The sequence below is a fragment of the Triticum aestivum genome, chromosome 3D, assembly GCF_018294505.1.
Source record: "Triticum aestivum cultivar Chinese Spring chromosome 3D, IWGSC CS RefSeq v2.1, whole genome shotgun sequence".
NCBI classification, from domain to species: domain Eukaryota; kingdom Viridiplantae; phylum Streptophyta; class Magnoliopsida; order Poales; family Poaceae; genus Triticum; species Triticum aestivum.
The window spans coordinates 542,186,557-542,211,150 of NC_057802.1; the positions used below are offsets into that span (position 1 = coordinate 542,186,557).

Sequence of the window (24,594 nt, forward strand, 5' to 3'; positions counted from 1 at the left end):
CCGGGCTCATTTGAGCTCGAGCTAAAAACTCCGCCTCCGCCTCTATTCGTCACAAATATGGCAAGGGCAGTTTTGCGTACGGACAAAACTTCGGCTGGGCCAACGGCTCACACAAATCATCTCTGCCTCTGAGATTTCACATGGAGCGCATGCTACCAGACTGGACGCAGGACGTCGCTCACACAAATCAGCTAGTCGATGGCATTGCACGGAGCGCCCCACGAGCCGCCGCGTGCCCCAGCGACAAACTCCCAACCCCGCGTAGTACCTCGCGTGCCTGCACACGGCGCCGTGGTGACTCCTCATAGTTGGACTTTTAGAGAGGCGTCAGGAGGCAGGAGCAGCTGGCCAATGGTGCGTCGACACGCCGGCGCGCGTTCGCCTTCGTCCGGGCTGTGCCGCGACGTGGTACTAGCCCACTCCGAGCTATAAAATGCGGCGGAAAACGCCAAGGCCTGCCTCGCTCTCTCCCCCCTTGAGGCTGCGGCCGGGAGGCAGCCAAATGGCGACGCGCGCCTCCACTCCGGTCCTCCGGGAACCTGCGCTGCGCACACACCGCATGCCTCCAGGCGTCGCCGGCTGAGTGGTAAGCAAAATATCTTCTCCTCCCTGTCGTTGATGGTTTTCTTGCCGCCTTGCTTTTTGTCACCTTCTTCTTCCCATTCCAGTTTGCTCTGCTCTTGCCTACTTTCGTTTTGCCTCGGTTCGTTCATGTCTTTGCCTTGATTTCTTGGAGATCCATCGAGGTCCTGTTCTTCTTGCATCGTTTGCCGCCATTGGTTCCTGAACTTGCTGATCTATCTAGATGCAGGCCGGGATTACAATCAATTGCAGCAAAAGAAGAAGAAAAAGCTGGGACAGATCTCATATTGTAGAGAGCGTGCGTGCGTGTGCGCATTTGTGGAGGGCGATGAGCTTGATCGGGTCGCAATGCCGGGCGGCGGGTCGAGGTTGGTTCGACGTCCGCGGTTAGTTAAGGGACCGACTGTCAGCGTCCCTGATTCAGGGAGAAGCGGCAACGACTCGAGCATCGACAAGGCAGCCAGCGTGGCTTCGGAAAGGGAAGAGGGAACCAATCAGGGCCAAGACCGCGTCATCAGGCGTCCACCTAGGATCAGGCACCCCAAACCGCAGGTTTGTGGGCCCGGAGTGGGTGAATCCTTCTTAAGGCCAAGTGGAGCCAGAGAGGAGCCATCCAGTGGGATCAGGCACCGGCACGGCATCCCTTTTTGCTTTTGCTTTCTTCTTTCCCTTCCCACAAGACAAAGTGTAACTCTGTAAGCTACCCTGTGAGCGTGAGAATTCAGATCGAGATCCATCGCCTAACATCGTGGTATCAGATAGCCACCCACCACCCTTCCACCGCCGCCGACGACACCACTGCCGCGCTGGAAACCCGTCGCCAGAAGCAGGCGCGCGACTTCCTCATCGCCAACATGGATCCCGCGCTGAAGGCGTACCTCGACAAGCTCAACGACGAGGCCATCGCTCGCGCTCGCCGGCAAGAGGAGGATACCAAGACCATCCTCCAGGCCGTGGCGGCGCAGACCACCAGGATCGACGCTCTCGTCTCCTGGAAGCCGGAACTCGAGGCGCGGTTCGCGCAGCTCGAATCCGCCGTCGCGACGCTACAGGCAGCATCATCGGCGCTCGCGCCGACTCCACCATCAACGGATCCCCGCCGCCTGCAACTACACCGGTCGCGCGCGAGATCCAAGGGCAATCAAGCCACGGCGCGTCACTGCAACCCGGGGGATCTCCGACGGCGACCTTCGAGTCGCCGGCGGATTCCCCGGTCACGGGTATGGCCATGATCCAGTCTCAGAATACTTCTCCATTATCTTCTCAAGTACTGGCGGCGATGGGGCAGGCACCCCCGCCGATTTCGTTTCCCAGTTTTGGGGGCGAGAATCCGCAGCTTTGGAAGACGCTGGCGGAACAGTACTTTCAGATGTTTGCGGTTCAGGAATCATACTGGGTTCCCATGGCAATTCTGAATTTCACCGGCCCGGCTGCCATTTGGCTGCAGTCGGTGCAACGCAAGGTTGCGGGTTTGGCGTGGGAATCATTCACAGCGCTGTTGTGCACTCGATTTGGCCGCGATAAACACCAGTTCCTGATTCGTCAGTTCTATGCTATTAAACAGACGGATTCAGTAGCAGAATTCATCGAACATTTTGAAACTCTGATGAATCATATGATGTCTTATTCAGAACTAACGCATCCTTACTTCTTCTTGACTCGGTTCATCAAGGGGCTGCGGGCGGACATACGGGCGGTGGTGCTCATTCAGCGTCCGCCTGACCTCGACACGGCGTGTTCCCTGGCGCTGCTGCAGGGGGAGGTAGCAGACGGGGAGCTGGTCAAGCACGTGGCGCCAGCGCGTTTTCCAGCACCGCGGTTTGTGACGGCCAGTACTCCAGTGGCGCCTCCGAGCGCTGCCCGTCCATCCGCGCCTACAGCTAGCGCTGAAGATCGACTGGGGACAGAAGCAGCGCGGGCAGGGACAGAGAACAACAAGATCCCAGCCTTGCGCTCTTTCAGAAGAGCTCGCGGTCTCTGCTTCAAGTGTGGGGAGCGATGGGGCAAAGAGCATACATGTCCTTCCACCGTTCAGATGCATGTGGTGGAGGAATTGCTGGAATTATTTGCAACAGAGGAGACGCGAAGTGAGGTCGATCAGGATCAATCAACCTTGGACGAGGATAATCTCTGCACCATCTCAAAGCAAGCAGTCGATGGATCGTCTGGGCCGGAAGTGATGCAGCTGCACGCGTGGATACAGGGCAAAGAGATGTCACTCCTGGTGGATTCTGGCAGTTCGTCGTCATTTGTGGACCTGCATATGGCTACTCATTTGTCCGGGGTGTGCAAACTGCCGAAGGCTTGTCGCGTTAAGGTCGCAGACGGGTCAGTGTTACACTGTGACAGCTTTATTCCGCAGTTCCAGTGGTCTACTCAGGGGCATGAGTTTGTCACAGATTTTAAGCTCCTATCCCTGGGAGTCTATGACGCAATCCTAGGAATGGATTGACTCAAGAAACACAGCCCGATGCAAATTGATTGGGAAGCTCAGCACATGACCGTGACCACAGAGCAAGGACTAGTGGACTTACAAGCAGTCACTAAACAGCAACACCAGTGCTCTGCAATTTCTTCTCAGGAACTCCTGTCTGCATGTAAGCAGGGCTCTGCTGCTTATGTTGTGCATCTGAATTCTGTCAGTGAAATGGGAGCGCAAGAGGAGAACATTCCAGTGGAAATTCTCAGAGTATTGGAGCAGTACACGGATGTGTTTGAAAAGCCCAAAGGGCTCCCACCGAGATGCGCTTGCGATCACCGAATCCCACTAATGGAGGGCGCGCAACCAGTCAATCAGCGCCCTTACAGACATAAACCGGAGCTCAAGAATGAGATAGAGCGTCAGGTTAAAGAGCTGCTGGATGCAGGTATCATCAGAGAGAGTACCAGCCCATTCTCCTCGCCAGCGTTACTTGTGAAGAAAAAGGACGAGACGTGGCAATTATGTGTGGATTACAGGTGTTTGAATGCAATGACACTGGTCGGTAAATACCCGGTACCAATCATTGATGAATTGCTAGATGAATTAGTTGGAGCATGTTGGTTTTCCAAGCTAGATTTATGGGCAGGTTATCACCAGATACGACTAGCAGAAGGAGAGGAGTATAAGACAGCATTTACTACGCACTCGGGCCACTGGGAGTTTTTAGTCATGTCATTTGGATTGGCGTGTGCTCCACCAACATTCATAGGCGTTGTAACTTGTACCTTGCGACCCCTGTTGCGTGTCTGTGTCATCCTCTTCTTCGATGACATCTTAGTTTTCAGTAAAACACTGGAACAGCATGTGGAACATCTGAGTCAAGTGCTGCAATTACTCCGACGAGATCACTGGCAAGTAAAGCAATCCAAGTGTTCATTCGGACATCGACAGATTGCTTACCTGGGGCATGTGATTGATGAGCGAGGAGTTTCAATGGATCCGGAGAAGATTGCAACTATCAGAAACTGGCCTGTGCCTCGTAACAGCAAAGAAGTGCGTAGTTTCCTTGGATTGGCAGGTTACTACCGAAAATGTGTCAAGCATTTCGGCATCATTGCCAGACCTCTCTTCAATTTACTCAAAAAGGGGCACCCGTTCGTGTGGACTGCTGAAACTAACAAGGCTTTCGAGCTACTGCAACAGGGCCTGGTTTCTGCGCCAGTTTTGCACTTGTCGGATTTCACTAAGCAGTTTGTTATTGATACGCATGCTTGTGATTATGGAGTTGGAGCAGTATTACAGCAAGGGGGACACCCGATTGCGTACATGAGTAAACCTTTGGCTCCCAAGCACAGAGGTTTATCTACATACGAGAAGGAATGCTTAGCAATACTTATGGCCGTGAACAATGGCGCCCATACTTACACCATGATGAGTTTCTGATAAGGACAGATCAGCGTAGCCTCGTCCATTTGGATGATCAGAGGCTATCGACAGTTTGGCAGCAAAAGGCATTTACCAAGTTACTAGGGTTGCGTTACAAAATCTGTTACCGGCAAGGGACAACTAACAGTGCTGCAGATGCTCTGTCTCGTCGTCGCCATGAACAGGGACATGCCATGGCCATTTCAGTGTGTCAACCTACTTGGATTGAGGATATCCGGGCCAGCTATTCCAGTAATAAGCATGCGCGTAAATTACTCGAACAGTTCTCACACCAAGAGGACCCGAAAGGACGCTTTTCTGTTGCTAATGGTTTACTGTATTTCCGTCAGCGCTTGTGGCTGGGAGGCTCGCCTGCAATTCAGCAGTCAGTGCTGCGAGCTTTCCATGACAGCACGGTAGGGGGGCATTCCGACTTCCCTGTGACTTATCGGCGTCTCCGCAAATTGTTCGCCTGGCCTAAAATGAAGTAGCAAATCTGGCAGTATGTGCAAGAATGTGCAGTCTGTCAACAAGCTAAGCCAGAAAGGGTCAAGTATCCAGGTTTGCTCGAACCAATTCCTCTGCCTGAAGGAGCTTGGCAAGTAGTTACAATGGATTTCATCGACGGTCTCCCACAATCCGGCAGAGCAAACTGCATCTTAGTCGTGGTGGATAAGTTCACCCGCTATGCTCACTTCCTCCCACTTCAGCACCCATTCACCGCGGCCAGAGTAGCTCGGGCGTACCTGGACAACATTTACAAGCTGCATGGCCTACCAAAAGCCATAATATCAGACCGGGATCCAGTCTTCACAAGCAAGTTCTGGCGTGAGTTGTTTGCCTGCATTGGAACAGAGCTCAATATGAGTACTCCATACCATCTGCAAACGGATGGTCAATCTGAGCGGGTCAATCAGTGTCTGGAAATCTACCTACGGTGTTTCATTCACGCATGCCCCAACCACTGGAACCAATTTCTGGCTCTTGCAGAATTTTGGTACAATTCCAGTCACCACTCAGTCTTGAACATGTCTCCGTTTCAAGCGCTGTATGGGCATGAGCCGCGACACTGGGGAATAGAGGCCGCGTCAGTATGCAAGATCCCAGAGCTGAAGGAATGGCTAGAGGAAAGGAAGACCATGCAACAGGTCCTCAAGCAACACCTGCACCGCGCGCGGCATCTCATGAAAGTTCAGGCCGACAAAAAGCGATCAGAACGAGAGTTTGCTGTGGGGGACTCTGTATTCGTCAAGTTGCAGCCATATGTGCAATCATCAGTGCATCGTCGATCCAACCACAAGCTGGCATTCAGGTACTTTGGACCATTCAAAATCATCAAGCGCATCAATCCTGTAGCTTACGAACTGGACTTACCGGAGGGATCGCAAGTGCACTCGGTTTTCCATGTGTCCCAGCTGCGTCAAGCGTTGTCACCAGGTACAACAGCCTCGACTATCTTGCCAAGCCTGAAGTCACCTGAACTGTTTCCAGTGGAACTCCTGAACAAGCGCTGGCGTCAAACACCGTCGGGGAGACGAGAACAGTACTTGGTTTGATGGTCGGATTCCGAGCTGTTGGACGCATCGTGGGAAGACGCGTTGGCTCTCAAGAACCGCTTTCCTGTGGTAGCAGCTTGGGGACGAGCGTGCTCTCAAGGAGCAGGGGATGTCAGCGTCCCTGATTCAGGGAGAAGCGGCAACGACTCGAGCATCGACAAGGCAGCCAGCGTGGCTTCGGGAAGGGAAGAGGGAACCAATCAAGGCCAAGACCGCGTCATCAGGCGTCCACCTAGGATCAGGCACCCAAACCGCAGGTTTGTGGGCCCAGAGTGGGTGAATCCTTCTTAAGGCCAAGTGGAGCCAGAGAGGAGCCATCCAGTGGGATCAGGCACCGGCACGGCACGGCATCCCTTTTTGCTTTTGCTTTCTTCTTTCCCTTCCCACAAGACAGTGTAACCATGTAAGCTACCCTGTGAGCGTGAGAATTCAGATCGAGATCCATCGCCTAACACCGACGGAGGACGGCGCGTCCGCCCGGGAGGAAGGTGGAAAGGGGCGCAGTGCGGTGTGGTGGCCGTCGTCGTCTAGTAGAGCGTGCAGTCCGGGATTACAATCAATTGCAGCAAAATAAGAAGAAAAGCTGGGACAGATCTCATCTTGTAGAGCGTGCGTGCTAGATGGGGAGGCGCCGGGAGGAAGGTGGAGAGAGGCGCAGTGCGGTGTGGTGGCCGTCGTCGTCTTGGGTGCCCGCTAGATGGCCAGGCAGACGTTGAAGTAGCGCCGGCGATCCAGTCACGCGCGCTGGCAGATGAACCGGATGACATCCCACCAGCTTGGGCTCCGGCCACCGCCGCACGCGCGCTGCCTAGGATGCAAAGCACGCCCGCGCCACGGGCTCCGGCATTCCGTTGGCCCGCAGGTCGCAGGTCGCGAAGCATGCAGGCCGATCAGGCGTGTTGCCGGACCCCGGACGTCGCCTTCTCGCTCGCGCTCACCCTTGCTTTTTCGAGGCTCTTCTGTCGTGTAGTATGGCTGGCCGACCCAGAACTTTGTAGAACATGCCAAAGATTCCCGCGGTTCACCCTTGCTTGCTTCTCTCCAGTCCAGTATACTCCAACGAGGAGTAGCCGCTTGACCCCCGGCACATCCCAAGGGGCACCCGCCGCCTTCGCCCGCCCTGCAAAGGTAGGCGGCCTCTTTGGTGAAAGGCCTGTCATTTAGTGACCCGATATGGGACGGACGTAGCACAGTGACTCTCCGGCCGGTCGAAACGTATGCCTCTTGCACCTGCCACGCACGTGGGTGCGCGTGGCCAGCGAACGGCGCGACGCCCGAGGCTGCTTATTACTACGCGCGCGGCGCGGAGAGCGACCGAGGAGAGGAGGGAGTAGGCCCTCTCGCGCTGGTGCCGGTGCCGTGCGTGCCTCGGACCTGTTCGTCCACGGCCATGCAGATGCAAGCAGGTTCGTGCCGTCGCGCTCTTTGGCCGCTGATCCGCTTCCTCTCTCTCCCGCCGTTCCATTTTGCTGCTGCTTCTTTTGGAGTTTCTCCTCCCCTCCCCCTGTTTTGGACGACGGTCTCTACGAGCGTTCGCGGCGCGCGTCGTAGGCTGCATTTTGCATGGCTCAATGCGTGTGCTCGAGTTGTTCTTGCTGCTTTGGCTTATTTATATATTATTTTTTACGGGCATTGGCTGATTTATAGTATAACACAGATTATCTATTGTAATGTACAGCGGGGTCAAGCTAACATGAGCGACGGCGGGCGTGCGTGCCCGAGGGCAGGAGGGAGGAGGACGTTTGTAGCTCCGGTGGGGTGGGCGTGCCTCCACTTTCGGCGCCGGACGGCGGTGACCTACACTAGCTAGCTGGAGGCCGGATGGGCGTTCGCGTCGTACGTGGGGGCCTGCCCGTTCATCTGAGGCGCACCGCGTGTCAGGTGTGTTTCGCTCGTATTCTTCCATTCCATTCCATGATCAACATGCTTGCTTTATGTATATCTCGCAAAAAAAACATGCTTTATGTACAACATTTACATCGATTTAGAAAACACCAAACATCAACAGGACGAGAACAGGGGAGTGGTCCAATGGTTGGGTTCGCAGTGGTGCCACCCAGCAACCAGGATTCGACTCCAATTTCTGGAATATATAAAATTCTCGCTAATGAGGCCTCAAAATAAATTGCCATTCCAGTTTTTTTGTCTGTCCGCAATTACCTCTTCCTCCGCCACTGCGAACATTATCACAACGGCTTCGGCACCATGGGATCACAAACAAGCCTGACACTTTGCTTAATGCACACATGAATATACATATTTTTTTCCCAACCGGGCAATGCCCCTTTTCATTAATAATTGCTTAACGGAAATACAAACATCCGTCTCTGCGGTTAGACATGAATATGATCCTCACCAAGTTCACAGGAAACATCTGCATTCCTGTTATATAAAGTGCATCCGCATAAACTGATTTCCCATTTCAGTTGCTTTTTTTGAGACAGAGATCATTCCGTTCCAGATAACAGGGCTTGTTGACAACAGATTGATAGGTTCGCATAAATATATCACAGAGTCCGAACGAGGCACAAGGCAACCTTTTATTGATTTTGCACCCTTCTGCCTTGAGTCATACAAGCTGCAGCCCTGACAACTCTTTCATACCCAACAACTGGGGAAGAGTGTTGCATCTGGAGCAGAGCATCCCTTGTACAGAATGCAGGCACAGCACATGACGCTCAAGTCCTTCCTCCCTCCTGTCCCCTAGGGCCTTCGGAGTTCTTGCCGCTTGCACTCGTGCTTGCCCCGCTATTTTGTTGCGCCAACATCTGCAGAAACAAAGCAAAGCTTGTAATTTAATCTTTGTACATGGATTCAGACGATTTATTTAGATGCTTACATTTTGTCTTGTTTAAATTTATCAACTATATTGCCTTGTAAGTCATTGTATAGATTTAACTCTCCAGCCAGGTTCTGTTTCAACACCTAATTTCCTGTTTGCAGGTAACTGACAGGAGATCTATACTGATGTCTCCATTTTGTCTGTCATTTCAGGCAGCCTGCAATACAGACCGGCTTACTAATGCTATGGAATAAGCTAGACAATTCGCAGAATAATTGAATAGGAACCCACTTGTCACTGGCCTACTAAAACAAAATTCCTCAGAAGGATTTCATTATCTTCGGCACGAGGTCAGATTTCTCTATGCATACGTGTGTCTGTTGCTTGGATTATATCCACAAGTACAGTTCTACAGACACACACACACAAAAAAAAGTACAGTTCTACACAATCAAGGGCTGTAGCACACAAACCTTTATGCCCTGTTTGGAATGGATATAACTTTTGTGTGGGCACCAGTTTGAACTAACTACCTGTCAGGATCTTGGTAGGTTGGTAGGGGAATTTGGGAATTGTCCTGACCCAAAAAGGGGAATGGGGATCGAAAGATTGAGGCGGATAAGCTAGGGTTCTAGTACAGGGAAACGTAAAGGTCACATAAGAGTTTATAAAGAACTCGTGTGGTGAATCACAGGTAGTCTCAGTTACAGTTTACCGGAAGGGACTAATACAAGACTGAAATGAATTGAAACAGGGAAAGGTAATTTGCCCAGATGGCTTCTGGCCGTTGGATCTAAACGTTCCTGACTGTCCGATTAACATAACTCTTTGGGAAGTCGAAGAATACGTGTTCTCCTAGACTTGACGCCTCCTCCCCTGTTTCCAGACTGAACTTACTGTAACCTGGCGCTTTGATTCAGACCTGCATAATTTGGGATACTGACAAAACCGATGCCCACACATACATCCATTACAAACAGGTCCTAATGCTGAATTTAGAAAATCTAGTAGTAGCAGTTAACTCCTTCTGAGTTATGATGAAACTATCATAGGCAGTCACATGCATAGTAAAATATCCAGTGAGCTCTTTTTGCTCTGCCTATCATTTACCAACACGTAGGAACTAATATAACATACACATTCAGCCCATTATCTCAGGATGCAAGTACTTGATTGAACTTTTCTATAGTAGAATTGATTATCAATAGATAATAACAACCAAGATAATAACAATATATACTCAGTAGGAGCTACATCAGTAGATAATAACAACCGAGAGGAATTAATTATGTCTAGTTAGAGCATCAAGAGCAAGACTCTGGAAACCAAGATAGTGATGAAGCAGTAAGCTGCTGAATTAGTGAAAGAGGGCCCTTGGTGAAAATAGCTGAAAGCAGAGCCATTTTTCTGATGGAGCAAGGGTCTAACAGGAACCAGAGACTTGATGCATTGACACAAAAGTTAATTACAGGTGTCTACAGAGTTACTGAAGTGTACCTTCTTGGATTTTGTATTCCTCAAAGCATCTGTCAGGAGTTTCTCCGGTTTCTCCAGCTTAGTGGCATCGGAGTCATCAGCATTATTTTGAAGAGACCTGCAGAATTGCACATAACCAGCTTAGGAAAAAACACAGTAAATAACATACCAGGAGAGATTATGAAAGGTCTCGATGGCTACCAGGAAGCGATCTCTTCAAGCCTTGACTGTATGTTTGAAGGATCACCGTCCTGGTTCAGAACCAAAATATCATGTCAGAGATATGCAAGTATATAAACAATCATATGATTTGACTACCCTGGATACAAAATGATGTAAGTACAACCTAGTCTTAGGTTATAGAATATAGATGGCTTATTTGGATAAACTAGTAGGTACCAAAAATAATCCATATTTGTATTCATTTTGCTGGTCCTGTGCATAGGCGACATAATCCCTGATTACAAACGCTTCATCATGCTAAGGATATTTCCATGGAAACTTCAGAAATATAGACTGATTGAATCCACACCATGATGCTTGGCAGTTATATAATTTACACCTAAACAAGCTCTAAGATATGCAATAAGAAAAACTATATAGATTAATTTACATTATTGGTACTTGCATCGCCTCCATTCACGTTCATTCCGGGTCCCGCAAATCTCTGATAGCGATCATATGTAGCTTCTATGCTGAAAACAAATGTAGCGCATTAACGTTTGGAAACTCACTGTAATAAAGCTGAAAGACTGCTCAAACAAAAATTCTAAGTATTGAGAAGAAACAGTAAAATATAATTAATTTCCTTCTCTTTAATAACTTGGTGAAGACCTGCATATAGGTTCATCATATCTTTTACCTGTGCAGACAACAGAAGTTCACACACTTTTATATTACTTTTCTCCTTATAGAACCAGCTACTTTTGGACACTTGTTTTTTTAAAGGAAATAGAAGCTGAGATATATTTAGGCCTTTTTCTTAGCCTGTTTGTTTCCCTTTAAGTGCAGTGCTGTCATAATGAGAAAACCAATTCAAGGGACGAGTAAAGCGACGTCGATACCATTGAGATGATGGAGTTGATGAATTTAGGCATGTTTGTTGAGGTTTCGTTGAAGTGACATAGTAGAAAGGACTGAATACAGAACGACCTACATCTTTGTTTGTGACCAACATCTTTATTTGTGAGGAATAATTAAATGTTTAGTTAGTGACTTTTCAGACGACTCAAAGTAATGTTAGTGTTTTTTCAGACGACTCAAAGTAATGTTAGTGTTTTTTCAGACAACTCAAAATATACTATATATAGGGATCAACGAATATTTGCCAATGAACATTCCGTTTTAGGGTATTTGTCGAGATTATTACAAATATAAGAGTCGTTGTTATATTATTTGAGTCATATGAAACGGCATGTAGTTCTAGTAGATTTTTTTGTTTCCCAATTAAAAAATTCAATTATGAAAACTAAAAACCAACTATTTCCTGTTGTTTATATTTGAGGTGTTAGCCGATTCAATATTTGACATGACAATTCTCTCAAGGGAGGTTGTAAAGTGGTATGAAATGTTGTAGTAGTAGGGTTAGGTAGACATAGGTGGAGAGTTCACTCCTCCGACTGAATCACCCCTCTATGGGCCCGAGGGCTCTTTGCGTACCCCAAGACGTTGTCTCCTCGGGGTTCTCCAAGGTCTTATCTCTAGAGTTTGGGCCTTTGGGGAAGGTGTGTAACGCTACGGCTGCTACCACCGGTTCCTGGCCGTTATGCCTGGCAGTATCTAGACTGGACCCACAGACCAAACTAGTCTTTTCTACGCACTTTGTCTTCACTCATGCTCACCCGGGAAGAACTTCTCAGTGGGTCATCCTTCCTCAAATTACCCCAGGCCAGGTATGCTTAATCTAGAGGTTCTTTGGAGACGAGCTTTCGGAAAAGAAGGTGCACCTTGTTGATATGCGTAGTCTATCATTCGTATTAAGCATGGATGTCACATACACCCCCACTCAGAGGAATCGACGTCCTCATCGGCCTAGCAACGATTGTTCTCTTTGGCAAAGTCTATGCGTTCAGTACCAGCACATGTAGCATGTCGTGTGCCATGACAGGCCACACATGCCCGTGCCCCTGAGCCACACACGCTCGTGTAACCGCAAGGGCCGGCTCTGATACCATTTGTAACACCCTGACAACCGTCAGTGGTCTCGGTCGTTATGCCAGGTGGGATCTGGAATGGCCCCGCAAGTAATCTTTCCCGCATACTTTGTCCTCACTCGTGGTCCCCGGGAAGAACTCAGCGGCCGGTCAACCATCCTCAAATTACTCCATGCCAAGCACGCTTAGTCTGAAGGTTCTTTGGAGATAAGAATCCAAAACGAAGGTGCACCTTGTTGATATGAGTAGTCTACCATTGGTATTAAGCCAGGATGTCACAAGGTGTTTGACCTAGAGTACAATACCCAACCAGTATAGTACTACTTGCCCCCTTCAGCTACATTTGTTTGAGTTTTTAGCTAGGAACCACTATAAATTCCTTTCAAACAATATTATTATCTTCCTTTTAGATTTCAGAGTGTATCATCTTCACAAGCCCTTGCTCAATATTTTTCTTTTGTTCCATAACATTTGCATCATTCTTCGAGAATCGCTAGAACAACTAGAAAAAAACCAGGAACCTCAACAAGACCTCCCTCTTAGCCACCTAAGAGATAGTTGATCTGGAGAGCTAAGACGGTAAGGATGCCCTTATTTCCATTCTTGACAGAAGAGACCAGTGATTTCGTGTAGGCCAAGACCACGGAAAAAGTCAATTTGCCTAACAGAAGCATAATCCATACTATAGGGCATTACTTGGTACAATCATCGAAGTTGTGACAAATAGGTTTGTGTCACGAAAAAGAGCCAATCTAGATTATCAAACTACCGACTCAGTTCATTGTGATTCAATGCGATGAGCTCAAAGATGGTGATAGGCGATTCGAGCAAAAGGGAGGCATCTATCCTTGTAGTGGGAGGGGTCTCTATACTCCGAGGTGGATCAGGCACACAAATTAGCTTAGACCTCCACAAAAGCCTCTACATAGCTCGAGAAATAGGCCTACATGATGGCCATTATGTCTAAATGGGTGGTACAAGTATACAACTAAAGATGCAGCAGAATATGTTGATATCCTTAAATTTCCTACTTTAGTATGACCCATTACAAATATTTTATCAAACACAAACACATCTACATCACCATAATGACCCAGTGACTAGAATTATTGGGCACCTTCATCACGAGGGAAGCTCGTGGAGTCCAATAGGACTGCCTAGGTCATGCACACCAACATCGTGTGGTGTACCTCAAGGGCTTGAGCAACCACCATATTTGCAACTATCAAACAAAGGTCATGCACGTGATATGGCGGGTGTTCCTAAATGCAAGAAACATTAAAGACTTACCTTCTTGCGAAAGCGAGCATCCCTAAAAGATCCATGGGTGAAGTAACACTCAAGTCGTTAACTTGCCTTGGAGAAGCTTCTCACCCTATGACAAGTAGAGAGTGGAGAAGTCTCCTCGTATAGTTTCTTACCATGGCGAAGGATCTAAAGGAAGCAAATGAGTAAAGAAAGAAACACACCAGATCTAGGAGATTCGTTGTCATTGAAGGCCTACTATAGAAGATCTTATTCAAGGTTTTTTTATTTACCCACCTGGCATAGCTTAACTCTTTGGCCATCAGTGGGGGAAACGATATTCCTAGAAGAATCAAAGAGGTGGACCTTGATCCTTAATAAAGGGTGTGGGTCAAAAGATAACAAACATTGCTATTGTCCATGGAGACGATGATGGCATATCCAACGGGATTCTTCCCTTGCAAGATCTTTTTGGAAAATGATGCCATGAAGTTAGGACAACTAAGCTTGACATCTTAGGTTCGTCTTGCACTACGGAGCACGTTGGCATTCTTGTAGATACACATGTACCGAAGGTTCTCTATAAAAATTGTTCACAAATACCACCAAGACAGGTTGGCATAATTTGACTTAGGAAAATACCAAATACCTTGGTAGAGCTCAAATCATGTTCTTAGTCCAAGCTAGTGGAAATCCCAAGTCCGAACGGGAGGGGCCATACTCATCAAGAAGATAAATGGGTATAACATAACCCATGTAAATAGATGCCTACCCCATTGCATGTTTAGAGAACCATGTCTAAGGATGAGACCATGTGTAAGGAGCTATATCTCTTGGACCATAACATATTTGGATCAAGAGGGGTTACTCCTACTTGCTTGTATAAAAGAATCGAAACAAAACGATGGTTGTGCATTGTACACCTTCCTAGCAAATTGAATGCCTCATTGTTGTGCTTTCAAATGTGCGCATGTTTGTGTTGACAATGAACATGGAAGCTTCCCTAGGTCTCGAGCCTAGCCTTAATGGAAATCAGTTTGCACTCCTAAAGCCTTAACAAGAGCACTTCAAAGGTGTAAAAGGGTTGACGCAAGAGCTTGTTCTTGGATGTGCTCGCCCACCATGCAAGCAAACTATTGGGTAGCATGGATATGGTTAGCTCATGATAATGATCTTCATCATCATTTGTGCAAATCCTGGATGAATGTGAGCCAATAGAAAACCAAATCCATGCAAAGACACTTTAAGCACTTGAGAAAGGACTCATGATTATATTGCCCCGGGAGGGAAGCATCATCGCCGTCATGGCCCATGAAGCATCCTATCAAGGGAGTCTTTGAGAACACCCCAAAAGGAGTCGTAAAGGGACACACTATGGGAGTAGTGATTCCACACTTCAGAGGTCATTGGTGACACTGAATGAATCCTTTTTCTCCACGTCTTTCTATAGGAAGGCCTCCTTATTGGTGGCATACCAATGCTTGTCCATATTTGGACACATGCAAGAGGAAAAGGATGAAGAAACTCTGTCTTAAAAGATAATTTCTAATAGATGAGAAAATACACTAACAGAGCATATAATCTAGCTAAGGAGTTTTGGTGATTAATGGCGAGACAAACAAGGGTACTAATTATTTCATATTAGGTCAGTATGCTAAGTGGAAACAAAAGTTGGCAACTCCTCGTAAAGAAGTTTGCCCAGAGCTCAAATAGTTTGTAATTTTCTAGGATTTTAGTAGATCTAATATTCCACATTGAATCTAAGGACTACCATACAACCAAGAGAGTCACACACATTATAACTAGAATGAACACTTACAAATCTTCAAGCAATCCCTCATGGTTTAAACACTTACTATCTCATGACAAACACTTTACGCTTTCCTGATACCTTCGGACTAATCGTTCAAAACTACCTAACATAGTGATTTGTGTGAGTTGTTGACTAAACTAGTTGTTTTCCAAAGTTTCTTTTTGAAACTACTTAGTCTTATCCATAACTAATAGGCTATGTCGTTATTTAGACTTCTCTGTTAGGCATGCTTCCCTTGAGGTTTTCCCTGTCTAGTAGTTCCAAGCTAGTAAGTTTGCTCCAACCACAATATAGCTTTGGCACATTTGACCGATGCTTTTTTGGAACCTCCAATTGGGATTTAGCCTTCCACCAAGATGTTTTCAGAGGGTGCTTTGTTAGGCCAAATACCTCCAAGCAAGAATTGTTCGGTATTTCCAACTGTCTCCTTTATGGCTAGACCATGTTTTTTGAACGTGTGGCACCTCTAAGTTATCTTCATCTGATACCTTCAGCTAGTTGGCTTCCAAAGGTAATTTTGGACCACCTGGCTCTCCATTTAGCAAAGGAAGGCCTTTCATTCCTTAATATTTAGCCATTTCTGGTAGTCCAAATATTCCAACATGCAATAAAAATAACCTCGGCAAAAAAGGCTTTGCAAACTCCTTCTTGGCTTGGTTAGCAATAGCACACATATCATTTCCACCAGGCCAACTGACTTGTAGATGATTCTAGATCCTCATACTGAAATTACACATGAAGAACAAATGATACATGTCCTCTCTGGCATGTGTTGGGCATAGAATGCAATCCATTACACCGGATATATTCCAGGGCCTTCTTTGCAACATGTCCTTCGTATTTAACCTGTCCATTATCATCATCCATGCAAACACTTTGGTCTTTATGGCGCAACAATTTTTGCAAATTCACAATAGGATGGAATTGGAAATAATTCGAGAATGAACCAAATCATAGTACATTTTAGGTGTAAAACCATCATAGTTTCTCCAAAGCAAACATCATTGTTATCTGGTTGCCTATTCAGAGAGGATAGCATCTGCTGAATATCATGCAATTCCTGATAAGCAACATCAGATAGGGGTAGATGAAACAATGATAAAATGTCATCGCATTCCAACACCTCCTTCACAGTGATGTAAGGATCTTTAGCATAAGAGAAAAGCCTCACAGTGATGTAATATCTTTAGCATAAGAGAAAAGCCTCTGGAAGCTTTGTTGTAAAGGAATAACAGGCTTGGAGTGCTGCAAGAAATCATTCCAGAAAAGTATTGTGTCACCTTTGTTTACTTTTACCCATGTGACATTCCTGAAACCATCAACCAAGTTGAGAATGTCCTTCCACCAGTAAGAACCACAGGCAAGAATAAAGGCATGGAGGACACGATAGAATTAAGAAGCTGCAATCTGCCACCTTGGTTTAAGAAGGATGAGCTTGCAGTCAACCTCCTTTCCATACAATCAACCAAAGGCAGCAACTCCAAAATCCTAGGCCCAGTAGTGCCCACAAAGAGACCTAGATAAGTAAAAGACAGCTTTCCTAGTTGGCAACCAAAAACTCCAGCAAGCCTCGAAGCCTCCTCTTCATTAATATTAATTGGCAGTAATGGAGATTTATGATAATTAACTGCCATGCCAGTAGATTTGGTCAATGTAGCTAGCATTTTCTTCAAAGCAAAAAGGTGAGAGTCTACAACAGGCAGGATTATAAGTGTGTCATCAACATATTGGATTATGCGAAACTCCTTGTCATGGCATGGTATGGGGAGATGCAGCTCACCCCTTCGAAGCATCATGTTTACGATAGACTGCAAAAAACCAGCAGCAAGCAGAAAAATAAGGGGGTAGAGGATCCCATTGCCTGACCCATCTATGCCATTTAAAATGCCTTCCAGGTGTAAAACTGCACGCACCAGCCAGTTCACCCAAACGCTCAAGCTGGTGGAGAAAGGTTGGCTATGCATTTATACGTCAACACTCCCCCTCACGTGTTGCTCCCTCAGGCCTAAACGTGAACCGAAAGTGGGCTGCAATTTAGTTGCACCAGCCGGGTCTTGAACTCAAGACCACTTGGCTCCGATACCATGTAGAACTGCACGCACCAGCCAGTTCAGCCAAAAGCTCAAGCTGATGGAGAAAGGTGGGCTATGCATTTATACGTCAACACCAGGTACACCAATAAGTAGTATTGATGAGGTTTCAGAAGCTAGAAATTCCTTAATCCATGAGATCCACCTGAGATCAAAACCCCGAGCTTGAAGGATTTGGAGGATGGCCTCATGTTTAATTGTGTCAAATGCCTTCTCAAACTCAAGCTTTAATATCACAATGGGTCTCTTAGACTGGTGCAGATATTCCAAAGTCCAGGACAAACTGTCTTGAATAGTTTTAGACATTATAAAACCATACTGATTCTTGTGCACAGTCCATGATGACACCATAAAGCCTTCAAGTTGTGGAGGAGCTAATAGTTTGTACAAGGCCAGAGATCGCCTACTCCGTGTGGAGACCCACCCCGAGTTAGGCTTGGACCGGGTGTCCATGGTCATGGCGATAGGTGGGCTTAGACATTGGCGGTTGGAAATCAAGACCTTTGTGATCTTAGGACTTGGTGTTTGATCCTCCACCAATGTGGGTGTATGATGATTGCACCAATACATCTTAGTGTTTGGAAGCCCTATCTCTTGCCCCCTTTACTTGTTGCAAGTTTCGCTTCCACATTACTCTCTTAGATACATAAACGATCCTACATATAGCCCAAATGTTATAGCTTCTGTTGCGTGAGCGGAAGTAGGTTCAAATTGAGAAAATGTTCATCTACTAACATGGCAAGGAAAACTTCCGGAAAACTTCCCTCCATCAAGTTTTGTACATAATGGCACAATAGAACTATGTCCTTAGGAACCAAGAAGAAATACACCTAAAGTAATCGCTAATGGGCATGGCGGTTGATACACACACAAAATGGCTAGGGGGCAACATCTTGTAAGATAGCCTTGAACATCCCCTCATGACCCAAGGTAGGTCCACATTTGGCAGAAATTAAATTCCTTTTTATATACCTCCAGGCATTTGTTTGTTTGTAAGTCTGAGTGCTAATAGGTAATGTTTGCTTCAGAAAGGAAGCATTGTGCCAATCCATACCCATTAGGACTTGAGTTGGGTTTAGGCCTCATAAACTAGGCCATTTCCACGAGGATAAACCAAGTTCCTCAAAAAAATATAATTGAAGTGGCATTACACCAAAAACCATCTCACTCCCCAAGGCCCTCGTAACCTACGGACTCAGGTTGCCCATTGGCTCCTTTGATTGTCGGTGTGCCCAGACAACCTGGTGAATGTGTACACTAGCATACTAGAGAAGAGGGGGGAGACCATGACCAGGTGGGTAGCTGCAACTCAGGGACCTCTTCACCTTATTGTACCATGCGTCATTATGGATCCCTTGAGCATTGAAGGAGAGGACATGAAAGCATAAGAATTATGACAAAGCAAGAATTATGGCAAAACTAGATGACTTGAGAAGAGGAAGGGCGCCATGATGACATGGGTGACTACAACTCGGGGGCTTTGAGGTGGTTTCTGTTAGGAATAAGCAACTTGTATTCCCATGAGGCCATAGGCCGATATATATACATGTACAGGTGTGGTACATATGCAGGAAACCCCTTATACTACGGGATAAATACAAAGGGGTATACATGACTTATATTATAACTCTAACACCCCCCCTCAAACTCATGGTGGAGGAACAACACTGAGTTTGGAGAGACAAAAGCCATGTTGTGCTCTAGTCTGGGCCTTCGTCAGGAAATCCGCCAACTGTAACTCGGAAGGCACATACTGAAGAGCAACGACCTGATCCTGCACAGCAGCGCGCACATAGAAAGCATCAACACCAATATGCTTGGTGAGCTCATGCTTCACAGGATCGCGCGCAATGCTAATAGCACCTGTACTGTCAGATAAGAGCATAGTCGGTGTAGTGACAGAAACACCAAAGTCCTGAAGTAACCACCGTAACCAAGTCACCTCTGCCGTCAAAAGAGCCATAGCTCGCAACTCAGCCTCAGCACTCGAACGGGAAATTGCAATCTGTTTCTTCGTCTTCCAGGCAATGAGAGAACCGCCAAGAAAAACACAGTAAGCAGAAAGCGAACGGCGATCAAAAGGATCACTAGCCCACGTAGCATCCGCATAGGCCTGAAGCTGTAAAGAACTGGAGCTAGGAAAGAAGAGACGGTGAGAAATCGTGCCCTGAAGATATCGGAGAACACGAAGGAGATGACTATAATGAACCGATGTGGGAGCAGAAACAAACTGACTCAGAATACGAACCGGATAAGAGATGTCCGGACGAGTGACAGCTAGATAGACAAGACTGCCAACGAGATGACGATAACGCGTCGGGTCAGGGAGAGGATCACCATCAGTAGCACGAAGGTGAACATTGAGCTCCATAGGAGTCTCAACAGTGCGCTCGTCAGAAAGAGCAGCACGAGCAAGAAGATCCTGGATATACTTTTCCTGGGATATAAAAAAGCCATCAGAGGTAGAAGAGACTTCAATCCCAAGAAAATAGCGAAGAGGTCCAAGATCAGACATAAGAAACTGCTCACTAAGACGGGCCTTTACAAAGGCAATATACTCGGGGTCATCCCCAGTGATGACCATATCATCAACATAGAGAAGAAGAAGAGTCCGGCCACGAGGAGAAAGGTGAATAAACAATGCGGGATCATGAGCACTTGCTGAAAAACCAGCAGTAGTGACCACAAAAGCAAAACGCTCAAACCAGGCGCGAGGGGCTTGCTTAAGGCCATAGAGAGAGCGACGAAGACGACACACCATGCCATCAGGAACAGAATACCCAGGTGGTGGCTGCATGTACACCTCCTCACGCAGCTCACCATTAAGAAAAGCATTCTTAACATCAAGCTGAGATATAGACCAGTGGCGTGCAGAGGCAACGGCAAGAAGTGTACGAATAGTGGTCATATGGGCCACAGGAGCAAAAGTCTCGTCATAATCACGACCATGCTCCTGCTGAAAACCACGAGCCACGAGACGAGCTTTGTGACGCTCAAGAGAACCATCGGAGCGAGTCTTAACCTTGTAGACCCACTTACAAGTGATGGGACGGACTCCGGGAGGAAGAGAAACAAGATCCCAGGTACCAGTGCGTTCAAGAGCAGCAATCTCCTCCGCCATCGCAAACTGCCATTCAGGATGAACAACAGCCTGACGGTAAGAAGTCGGCTCAAGAACAGCAGCACCAGCGGTGGGAAATCCAAAGCGATCAATAGGCGGACGAGGACGAGAACGCAAGCCATAAGTAGGCTGAGAGGAAGAGGACGACTCATCCAAGGAAGCATCCACAGGTCGTGAACGACGAGTGTAATGCTGAGGAAGAGATGGAACAAGAGAAGGAGGAATCGCCAAGGTAGAATCAGGGGGTGGCGACGAAGAAGTCACCGGAGATGAAGGTGTAGAATCCAGTGACATGCTAGGTGAGGAGACCGGGGAAGATGGTGGCGGGGAATCGACGAGGGGTGGAGAAGCAGAGGGAGTGGGACGAATAGGCACAGGCGCGGCGGGAGTGATAGGGGAGTCAGGAAAAGTGAGAAAAGAGATATCCTCCACTGAAAAGACCGAGGAAGATGGGCGTGGGTAAAAAGGACGAGACTCATCAAAAGTCACATCTCGAGAGATACGCATCCGACGACCGACAGGATCCCAACAACGATAGCCCTTATGCTCATCACTGTAGCCTAAGAAGACACTCAACAGACTGAGCGGTCAGTTTGGTGCGTTCGCGAGGGGCAAGAAGAACATAGCAAACACAACCAAACAAGCGGAGCATCGAATAATCGGGAGAGCGATCAAACAGACGCTCAAAAGGAACACCACCCTGCAAAGCAGCAGATGGCTGAAGGTTGATGAGATAGACGGAAGTGGAGATAGCCTCGGCCCAAAAATGAGGCGGAAGAGAGGCGGCGATCATCATAGCACGAGCCGTCTCAAGAAGGTGACGATGCTTGCGCTCAGACACGCCATTCTGAGCATGAGCACCAGGACAAGAGAACTGGGCAAGAGTACCCTGCTCAGCAAGGACACCACGCAACATCTTAGAGATATACTCACCAGCGGAGTCAGCACGAAAAACACGAATGGGTGAAGAGAACTGAGTATGAACCATGGCAGCAAAACGCTTATAAATAGATAACACCTCACTACGTGAAGTCATGAAATAAAGCCATGTGTAACGAGAAAAATCATCGATGAAAATAATATAGTATTTATGACCACCTTTCGAAGCGAAAGGAGCCGGACCCCATACATCAGAATGGACTAAATCGAAAGGACGCTTAGACACTGACTCACTATGGGAATATGGTAACTGAATCTGCTTGCCAAGACGACAACCCTGACACTCTAAAGAGACATCTCCTGAGACAGACCCCAGAAGACCTCGACGAACTAAAGACGATAACCGAGAACCACACAGATGACCAAGTCGATGATGCCACTGCTTGAAGGAACCAGTAACAGAGGCGACAGCCGCGGAGGGACTGGCGATGGTGGTGGCAGCGGAAGGAACATGAAGCCAGTCCAACTCCCAAAGACCCTGAGAATCACGGCGGCGAGGGCCAGCCCCAACCAGAGTGTGCGTGCGACGATCCTGGACAGAACAAGAGTCAACATCAAGGATGACACGACAACCAGAATCAGTAAGTTGACCGGCAGAAAACAGATTCATGGTAAGGCGAGGAACATGAGCAACATCAGGAACAGAATAAAGGAGTGGAAAGATGGCCTCTACTAGCAACAGAAAGTGGAGTACCATCAGCAGTGAAGACATGAACAGGAGAATCCAGCGAGCGAAGAGAGGACAAAGCGGAAGAATGAGAAGACATATGAAAAGAAGCTCCAGAGTCCAGAACCCATGGGAATGTACCTGACTGTGTAGAGGGCGGGTGCTCAGTGCGGGAAGCATCAGTCACAGAACCAACAGTACCCGTCGAGGAAGAACCTGAAGCCGCGAGCAGACGCTTAAGTCTCAGAATATCCTGCTCAGTCAAAGCAATGGCTGAAGCTGGCGAGGGAGATGACGCAGTCCCTGATGATCGCGCCTTGCGCAGGTGTTTCCGCTTGGTGTAGCACTGGGACTCAATATGACCATCATTGTTGCAGTAGTCACAATGTGAACGGGGGCGACCTGAGCCTCCAGAAGGAGTGGGCAAGAGCGGCGGAGCACTCGAGCGAGAATGGGGCGGTGCAGCAGGTGGAGTGGAAGAAACCCGAGTAGCGAGCACAGAGGGAGCCTCCAGCAAACCAGCACCACGTAGGCGAGTCTCCTCAGCACGAATCTCTGAAAGCGCCTCCATGAGAGAAATACGGCCACGAGCAAGCAACTGAGCACGCCGGGGCTCAAACTCCTTACGGAGCCGAGACAGGAACTCGTAGACACGATGAAACTCCAAATCGGCCTGGACAGCCTGGCAGCAAGGGCAAGTACGACAACCAGCACTGCGGAGAGAATCAAGCTGGCGCCAGATGGCAGAACTCTGTGCATAAAAGTCATCAACAGTAGAGTCACCCTGCTGAAGAGCATGCTCCTGACGAACCACAGAAAGGTATAAGGCATCACCAGAGGGCTCATAGCGCTGACGAAGACAGGTCCACATCTGGAAGACAGTAGGAAGACCCAGAAACTCAGAAGCAAACTGAGGCAGAACACTAGCAGTGAGAACAGCTGCAGCACGAGCATCATCATCAAGCCACTGGGTGTAAACAGACAAAGCACCATGATACGTCTGAAGAGCCTCCTCATAAGCCAAAGCCCTCTCATCATAGGCACGATCAGCAGCCTCATAAGCAATCTTAGCCGCATCCTTGGCGGCCTGATTAGCATCCGGAGGAAGAACCAGGGGAGTCGGCGGAGTAGGGGCCACCGGAGGAACCGGACGGGGCGGACAGCAGACCTCGCCAGAAAGAACGCCCCAGAGACGGATGCCACGCATGTGAATGCGCATGAAGCCAGCGAACTCGGTGTAGTTAGTACCATCGAAGATCACCGGACAGCGAGGGACAACAACATAGCCCGACGCAGCAGACATTTTTTTTTTGAAGAGACCCGACGGCAGGCGGAAGACCACGGGAGACCACGGGCCTGCAGGAGTCGCCGGCGAGAGATGCAGCAGGCACTGGAGATTCACCACGTGAAGCCAAAGCAGTGCGGGAGCAGCACACTAGCACAACGTCAAGGCATCAGCACATACACGGCCAAACAGGAGCTAGCTTGCACGGGCGGCGACTGGATCCCACGAGCGGACGTACAAGCAGCGGATCGATCTGACAGGCGCCGGCTGCTGGACAAGCCAGACTCCTGCGGGAGGAGAGCGGGTAGATCAGGAGGGCAGCGGCCGGATCCACGGGTGAACGCAGCACGCTGACAGGCAGATCGAGCGGGGTACACGGCGCGTGACGAGGAGACCTTCGGGCGAGGATGCTTCGGCCGGATCGGAACAGGGCAGCCGGGATCTAGCACGAGTTGCGGCGTGCGAAAAAGAAACCCTAGAGCTCTAATACCATGTTAGGAATAAGCAACTTGTATTCCCATGAGGCCATAGGCCGATATATATACATGTACAGGTGTGGTACATATGCAGGAAACCCCTTATACTACGGGATAAATACAAAGGGGTATACATGACTTATATTATAACTCTAACAGTTTCATCATATATATATTTTGGACGCCACAATCATGAACAACAAAAAAGGTTCTAGTGTCAAAGACATGAGAGTATTCAAGATGAAAGGAGTAAAAACACAAAATATGATATGTGAGAATGGGTACATGAGATAGAATCATTTGGTGGAGGGGCTTGGCGTAAGAATAAAGTTTGCCACAAGATATGAGTCGAACTGACAACCTAAATCAAGACATGAGTTAAATGACCAAAAGTACACCTTAAACATCACAATGTCTTGTCAAGTTACCGACTGAAGTTTGGATCAAAGTCTACACTAGATTATAAGAATATATAGACTAGAATTGCTAAGGAAAACCATAACATTTCATCAACACAATATATCCTAACACTGAAATTTCTCCATATAAAAGACTAAAGTTT

At 47.8% G+C, this 24,594-nt stretch overlaps 2 protein-coding genes and 1 long non-coding RNA gene across 4 annotated transcripts in view; 2 read left to right on the forward strand and 1 right to left on the reverse strand.

The window, feature by feature from the left end:
- Positions 1 to 350: 350 nt before the first annotated feature.
- LOC123075276 (uncharacterized) lies at positions 351 to 3,132 on the forward strand. 2 transcript variants are annotated; one of them, XM_044497925.1, is made up of 2 exons: positions 351 to 586; positions 806 to 3,132. In XM_044497925.1, exon 2 carries the CDS (start codon positions 1,805 to 1,807, stop codon positions 3,032 to 3,034), a length of 1,230 nt encoding a protein of 409 aa, XP_044353860.1. In that variant the 5' UTR covers positions 351 to 586; positions 806 to 1,804; the 3' UTR covers positions 3,035 to 3,132. The 2 variants fall into 2 exon arrangements, with proteins under 2 accessions (XP_044353860.1, XP_044353861.1); XM_044497926.1 differs by having other exon boundaries at positions 812 to 3,132.
- Positions 3,133 to 7,222: 4,090 nt separating this feature from the next.
- LOC123080333 (uncharacterized) lies at positions 7,223 to 10,232 on the forward strand. Its single transcript, XR_006438309.1, has 3 exons — positions 7,223 to 7,391; positions 7,664 to 7,866; positions 8,980 to 10,232. It is a non-coding gene; the product is annotated as an uncharacterized lncRNA (long non-coding RNA).
- LOC123080332 (MADS-box transcription factor 51) overlaps positions 8,283 to 24,594 on the reverse strand; it is a 32,799-nt gene continuing 16,487 nt past the window's right edge. Inside the window, exons 2-5 of the mRNA XM_044503243.1 lie at positions 10,857 to 10,938; positions 10,445 to 10,494; positions 10,265 to 10,361; positions 8,283 to 8,753 (exon numbers count right to left, since the gene is read on the reverse strand). Of these exons, the coding sequence (XP_044359178.1) occupies positions 8,664 to 8,753; positions 10,265 to 10,361; positions 10,445 to 10,494; positions 10,857 to 10,938 (319 nt within the window). The 3' untranslated portion in view covers positions 8,283 to 8,663. The remainder of the gene's footprint in view (positions 8,754 to 10,264; positions 10,362 to 10,444; positions 10,495 to 10,856; positions 10,939 to 24,594) is intronic.

Bases quoted from the DNA above. Each gene is read 5' to 3' on its own strand.
- LOC123075276 (XM_044497925.1), top strand. From the start codon at position 1,805: ATGGCCATGATCCAGTCTCAGAATACTTCTCCATTATCTTCTCAAGTA.